General features: G+C 34.4%; 1 protein-coding gene across 1 annotated transcript in view; it reads left to right on the top strand.

The window, feature by feature from the left end:
* Positions 1 to 2,327: 2,327 nt before the first annotated feature.
* The window catches only part of LOC123515024 (DNA excision repair protein ERCC-1-like), a 15,753-nt gene continuing 10,580 nt past the window's right edge, over positions 2,328 to 7,500 (top strand). Inside the window, exons 1-2 of the mRNA XM_045273394.1 lie at positions 2,328 to 2,768; positions 6,515 to 6,654. Of these exons, the coding sequence (XP_045129329.1) occupies positions 6,525 to 6,654 (130 nt within the window). The 5' untranslated portion in view covers positions 2,328 to 2,768; positions 6,515 to 6,524. The remainder of the gene's footprint in view (positions 2,769 to 6,514; positions 6,655 to 7,500) is intronic.

Below are 7,500 nucleotides of genomic sequence, written 5' to 3'. Positions count from 1 at the left end.
CATCTGTGATCAGTCTGTATTAGTACATTATACTGAGGCAAATTTGATCAGTCCCAGCTGCTTAGAATTAGTCACAGTAAATTTATTTGGACTGGAGAAACTTTTTATTCTTGTCCTTTTGGCTAAGCTATGGTAGTTTTTATATCAAAATCCTTAATGATAAACTGATCTTTCATACTTTCAAGCTTATAGCGACCTTTCTGTATTTTATTGGTGTTTTTTCTCTTTGGGTTCCACCAAGTGCACATACTGACTTTGTACTGCCTGGAAACAAATGGACAGCTTCAGAAGACATGATCAGTTGTGGCATGTCAGACTGCCACAGTAAAATGTGCCTTACTTGTAGATATTGCTGGTTTGAAATAATGGCTGATGTGATAATCATTGGTGCTTATTTAGGGATATTAGGTTATTAGTCTTACAAGCAACAAAGCACTGAGGTAAACATAAATCTTTGTCGGGTGAACTTTATATGATTGTATTAGTATTAATAATCTTTGTATTAAAAACAACACATTGGAAGTCAGTTTCACAGACCAGATTATGGACTACTAATCTTCATTCTGGTATTGAGTAAGGATGAGAATCTTAAGTATGATATTAAAATAATGTCTATAATTGAACCAATTCAAGAAAACTGCATTTTTTAAATTCTAGATCCTAATAAAAATTACATCTGAATCCTGTGAATCAGCAGAGATAAAGTGTATTTGTCAGGATTGATCAGTTTTGTATCATGTGGCTGCACTGCACCCTTATGATTCACTGGAGACCAACACAATATCAATTGAAAGAAGAAATTCTGAAGCTTTGGAATAGATTTTTGTTGATGTCCTTTTCTCTGTAAGTATTGTACTAATTATTGTCAGGCTCTGGTGTTCTCTCATGTCTGTGTTACCAGTATGCATTAGAAGTCTTGTTATTAGTTAGGTGAATGGATGAACCCATGCAGTCCCATCCTTTCTCATTTCTAATCCCTTCCCTCTATCCACCCAAGATTGAATGGCAGCAATTGTGATTATATATGTATTTATGTATTTTCCATGTTTATCTAATGATATAAAGAATCGTATTTACATTCACATTATTTTTTTTCCACAACTTTATCATACTTGATAGGTATTAAAAAATATAGGACAAATTTGTAACAGTATGTCCTATTATAAACTTATGATGCATATTTCATCTATCTATCTATTTGCATATATATATATATATATATATATATATATATATATATATATATATATATATATATATATATATATATATATATATATATATATATATATATATATATATATATATATATATATATATATATATATATATATATATATATATATATATATATATATATATATATATGTTATGTTCTCCATTAGCATTTTTCTCCAATTGCACTGCTGACCTCGACAAGAGTAGCCTACTGGGAGGAAATAACTAAAAGATGTGTAAATGGCAGAAGGCAGGTCTTGTCAATATCAATGACCGCAGGCGACTCACTGATGAGGTGAATTAGTGGTGCAGGTAGTTAAAAGAGAGCATATTAGGAACTGTCAAGTAATACTCAAATTAACTGAAGATAACATATTATCTAAAAAAAAAAAATAAGAACGAAAGATTCTTCAATTTGAAGATGATCATGAAAGTATCAACCTTAGTGTTACATCTTTCTACTGCAGTTAAGTTATTGGAATATGGAATATGATTTATCTAGTTCTTTTTTTTTATACCATGTGGGCTTTTTCACGGGAATTTATGGGCTAAAGGGGATACTTTTTAGGGTACCTCCTATCTTAAAGCCCACCCGCTAGGAAACCGTTGCCCCGAGTGAGGAAGCCCAACCTACACTCAGACCGTGGACAGGATTCGAACCCATGCGCTTGGAGACCTCTAGGATCCCAAAGCACGCATGGTTCCACTGTACCACGGCGCTACTTGTCGATGTGTCTTAATTGTAATTAATTTGTTAAAGCACTTTATTGGGTGCCCAATGGACAAAGCCTAAGCTGTAGCTCTGTGTTCTATGTTGGGACATAGGAGTGCGCAAGAAGGTGAGATTGAAGATAAGGCAACAAAACATCGTGGTCATATGACGCCACTATGAAGTGTTATAACAAAATTAATAAGATTGCAATAAAGTAAAATAAGTTTCTAAAAACAGCTAAAATTGTGGTAGGGTTAAGTGATATTGCGTACCAAGAGAAAAGGTAAAAAAAGAAGAAAAAAAAAAAACCAAGACCATAATGAACTACCGTAATTCAAACAAATTAATAACCTTTACTTCACATATAATTTGTGAACATCTAAGGGGTTTTGCAGCAGCGTAATGGTGAGAAGAAGTCACTGCGAGCAAATTTATTTGATGTAAAGTACCTAGCATTGAAATCAAGATCAACTGACCACACAAGCTGTCACTGCAGCGGGCTCAATCTTACTCGACAGTGTGTAAACAATAACATCGGTCATCTAATGGGAGCGCGGGACTGATTCTCCTCAATCCTCCACTCACTGTCTGCTATTCACCCACAGTCCCACACAGGCCAACACTGACTGACCTCCTGGGTGGCTGCACAAATACCACTCAGGCTTTCAAGACTCAACCTCACCAGGACCTTCTTACAGAAAACAAATTAACTCCACCGCATATAGCCTGAACACCTCACCACCACACACCACATCTTTGGGGCACACATCCTGCACGTCCCCAACAAACCCCCAAGAAGAAGATTCTCCTCAATTGTATCTTCGCGGCACTGGTTTCGGTTAGTATTGAAATAATATTACACAATATGAAAAATACTGGGAAAAAGCAACGTTACATCATTTGGTACTAGATCCAATTTAGCCCATTCTCCCGGTGAAGCAAGTGATTTGAAGCAGTATCTCCCTTCGTAAAGGATGTCATCTTCTTTACCTTGCATACTTCCCTCATAATTTGTAAAAAAAAAAAAAAAAAAAAAAAACTGCTGAAGGGAGATTCATGAACTTGTCTTTATAATCATGTTATACATCTAAGTTTTGTAGGACTTGCAAGGCTTCTGTGGATGATAATGTTATTGGATGTGATAAGTGTGCTGTATGGTTTCACCCCACTTCCATGTGTCTCGGTTTACCTGAGAAGATTATTGGGAATATTGTACAGTTTGAGGGTGATGGTATACATTTTGCATGTCTAACCTGTAGATTAGTAGATCAGTTCCCCTCCAGGAACCGGGAGCAGGGTGAAGCAGTAAAACAACTGCATTAAATGGTTATGGCCCTTTGCAATAGTTAGGACTTTTGTCTGATAAGTTTGATAAATCTATTGTTGCTCCAGATAATCCCAGTCCATCTTCCTTGAATACTGATAACACTTGGCAGGCTATAAGGGAAGAAATCGGGAAGTTACAGGACTGTGATCGTAGGAAGACCTATGTTGGTTTGTGAGGCTTTCCAAAACAAATGGTAATTTTTGTGGATTCTAAGTTTAAGCAAATTTCTTGGTATTTGCTGAATAAAGAGACTTTGCTGTCTGGTATTACTCGTACTTGTTTCAGAGCTAAGATAGCCAACAGTCAGGACAGAAGATCTCTCCTCTCTGTAGCCTACAAATTAAAACACTCACCTGATTTTAGCAACATGTATATCCTTAAGGATTTTACTTTTAAACAAAGGGATGACCATCACACCAGGAGGGCTGTTATGGCTAGATCTAGAGCAGAGCAGTTGAGTGTAACCTCTACTACAACCACTAGTACTATTTCTGGTACTACTACTGCCTTGGTCTCAGCTGCCACATCGCAAAGAAAGGATCCTTTAAACTTCTAAACCCATTTCCCCCTCTTCCTCATAGTAATTTTACAACTCTCTCTTTTGTACATGTAATGTTAATTGTTTGTCAAACAAACATCACTGTGTTTTCTTTTTTGGTGGATGATGGTATTTCAGCGTTGGTTATAAGTAAAATTTGATTGACATCCCTTATTACAGATGCTTGTCTGTATTTACCAAATTACACATTAGTTCATAGGGCCATATTAGGTAATGTGTCTAAACATGGTGTTTGTTTTTATGTTAACAAAAATTTGCCATTTACGGAGATGTAATTCATAATGTTTTAATAATTTTTATTTCTAATAATTCACTATATATATCATCAGAGTTTATCAGCCATCTTCTTACACATCAATAGAGAACAATAAGTTACTTGAGTTTCTTTCAGATTTTTGCTTGGGTAAGACATGATATTGATGCCCGGGACTTTAATTTACCTTCCATCAGATGGAATGATGACCCACAAAGTGATGGATCAACCCCTTGCAACTTGGTATTTTATTATTGCTTTACATTCCTTGAACTAACTCAGTGGGTTCTTGAAGCTCACTTATTACAGATCCAGCAATATTCTAGATTTAATTTTCTCATCTGAAGATGACAGAATAATTGACACCCAAGTCTTTCTTCCATTTCCTGATTGTGGACACTCTCCTGTTGTGAGTAAGTATATCTTTCACTCCTACTCAGATAATGCTAATCCTGTTTTTAGATTATGGAGGAAGGGGTAATACAATGAAATAAACTCATCTTTATCTGAAATTGACTGGGACTTGGAATTTATGTATTTGAACAGTTAAGATGTGTACAAATGTTTTCTTGATACTATTCAGATGTTAGTTGAAGAGTACATCCCAATTTACTGGTAAAATACATGAATGGATAAAAGACTTTCTTAATAATAAAGTTATGAATGTAATTGTATCACACACAAAAGTTCACCAAAGAGAGTAATTAGTGGTGTTCCCCAGGGTTCCATGCTGGGAACCCTGTTTTTTCTAATGCATATAAACTTCATCAACAGTAATATGGGATCCTCCATTAAGATCTTGGCTGGCTGACAACCTCAAATTGTGTGGTGGTTCCTGCCAGGCTGATTCCCCAAGATATATTTTATATGAAAGAGTTGTGTCAGAGTGATACAAACATTCTTTTTCAGACTTCTGCTTCTTGGGGTTTAGCTCTTAATCCATCAAAGTGTGTGCCATTAAGATTTGTGAGAGGCACTCCCCATGGCACACTGGCAGATGCAGTATATTAGTATTGATAATGAACCCATTCCATTTCAGGTTTCAGCAGTTGATCTTGGTGTAAATGTTGATATTAAACTCAAATTCCATCAACATATATCTAATGTGTTACACAAAGCAGGAGGGAGTAGCACACAATATCCTTAGATCAACATTGAATTGGGATGCATCATTTATGCTTCCCTTTTGGTTGCACATATTTGCCCTCTCCTTCAATATGCAGCATCACTTTGGAATTTGGAATATATCAGTGACCTTGAGCAGCTTGAATTGGTACAAAGAAGGTGGACCACAGAGATTAATGGAATGGAGGGTTTAAATTACCACCAACCTTTGAAGGCTCTCAACTTGTTCTCAGTAAAGGGAGGTTGCTCAGGCATGATATCATTAAATACTGCAACATTTTTCATGCCATGTCGCCAATTACCTGTGATAAACTTTTTCCTTGCCCTTTTATGGACAGAACAAGGGCCCATAACTTCAAGATACACCATACCAGGTCACAGATTGAGCTCACACAGAGACCTTTCTCCATGAGATAGGTCAATTTGTGGAATAATCTTCCTTCAGACCTTGTTTGGTGTGATAATATTAATACTTTTAAACATTGACTTGAAGCTCATCTGGGAGGACATATTGTTTGATTATGTTGATTAAGCTTGCCAGTCACCATGAAGTATGCATTGTTGCTTGTGGTGCACTTTCCAGCTATTTAATTAATTTTGTAAATTCATCCTGGAATATTTTTCAACTATATGGTGGGTGATCAGCAGAGTGTGGCTTCCCACTTCCTCTTGCTATATGATTAGGGGTGGGATGCCCACCAGATAAAATTATGTCATAAAAATAAAGAACAGCAAGTATGCTACCACAACATATAGTTGTGTCATGGGTTACTGCCAAGGACTGATTGTAAACAGGAACTTTATCATCATTATTATTATTGTTATTATTATTATTATTATTATTATTATACATTGTTGATATTCTACTTATTCATTTATTTATTTGTCTGTCTATATACTGTATATATATATTTTTTTCTTTTCCTTTCTATGTAGCTGCCATGATGGCAAAGTGATTGTTAATCTTTAATGGTATCAGTCCCTGTTAACTGCGTTTCCTCTGTTAATTCATAAATTATTGGATTTCTTACCCTCCTTCATATCAAGTGTCAATAAATGAATGTGTAGGTCACTGCAAATTTTTTGATTAATGTTATATGCATGTTGACAGACATTTATGAATGGCTTTTGTTGTCATTCAATTTTAGGAAAGCAGAAGACATTTTTTTTTATCATCCAAACACATTGCATTTATAGGACATTACTAATATATGTGAAAGAAGGAAGTGCTTGAAGAACAGTAATTTAGTTTAGCTAAGTTTGTAGTTTACAGAATAAATGTTTTATTGCATATTTTATAATGGATGTCATCAATTTCAGATTAACCTCAATGTCGTCTTTAATTTCTGACAAAGATGCTGCTGAAGCTTCATCATCAACAGGAGGAGGAAGTTACATTAAATCAAGCTATATTGATGTCACAAGTAGACAGGGCAAAGAAGGTTTATCAGCATTCTCTAGTGAGTCTTTATATTAGATATTTAGGTAGCTATTTACATATTTGCATATGAATTCTTATCATAGTTGGTATTTATAGGGAGTAGCATAAGTTTCTGCAGATACTGCTAGAAGCAAAAGTATGTACAGGTTATTCTAAGTAAAAAATGTTCTATACACACATGCACTTCGAAGCTTTGTTTAGATGTGGGTCGGACAGCTGTTTTATGTCGTAGAAACACTACATCAACACACACAGGTAATGTTGACTGACAGGTGATTTACAAATAAACATCGCATGATCTTAGCATGGCTTTAATTAACAAAAAAATAAATAAATAAATAAAAAAAAATAAATAATAATAATAATAATAATAATAATAGACTGTGTGACACCTTGGGAAGGGGTGAGGCTAGCAGTAAGTCAGCTATTTAAGTTTTGTGCCAAGATGGTGACAATGAATATATTTAGATTATGTTGAAATTACCATACACTTATAATAAGGTGGAGTTTGAAATTACCATACACTTATAATAAGGTGGAGTATGCTGACATGGTGTTCCTATGACAGGACAGCTACCTGGCCAGGCGTTGTATCTGTCAGACCACAAAACTCAAATTTTATTTCCCACTTTTTTGTTCCAGCAGTATTTGCAGAAACTGGTGTTAGTCTGTGCACTTATAACCCAACATGTAGGATTATCTTAGTCTTCTCTTATATATATATATATATATATATATATATATATATATATATATATATATATATATATATATATATATATATATATATATATATATATATATATATATATATATATATATATATATATATATATATATATATATATATATATATATATATATA

The sequence above is a fragment of the Portunus trituberculatus genome, chromosome 38, assembly GCF_017591435.1.
Source record: "Portunus trituberculatus isolate SZX2019 chromosome 38, ASM1759143v1, whole genome shotgun sequence".
NCBI classification, from domain to species: Eukaryota; Metazoa; Arthropoda; class Malacostraca; order Decapoda; family Portunidae; genus Portunus; species Portunus trituberculatus.
The sequence above is the reverse complement of the archived record's forward strand: the minus strand, read 5'-3'. Positions and strand labels throughout refer to the sequence as shown.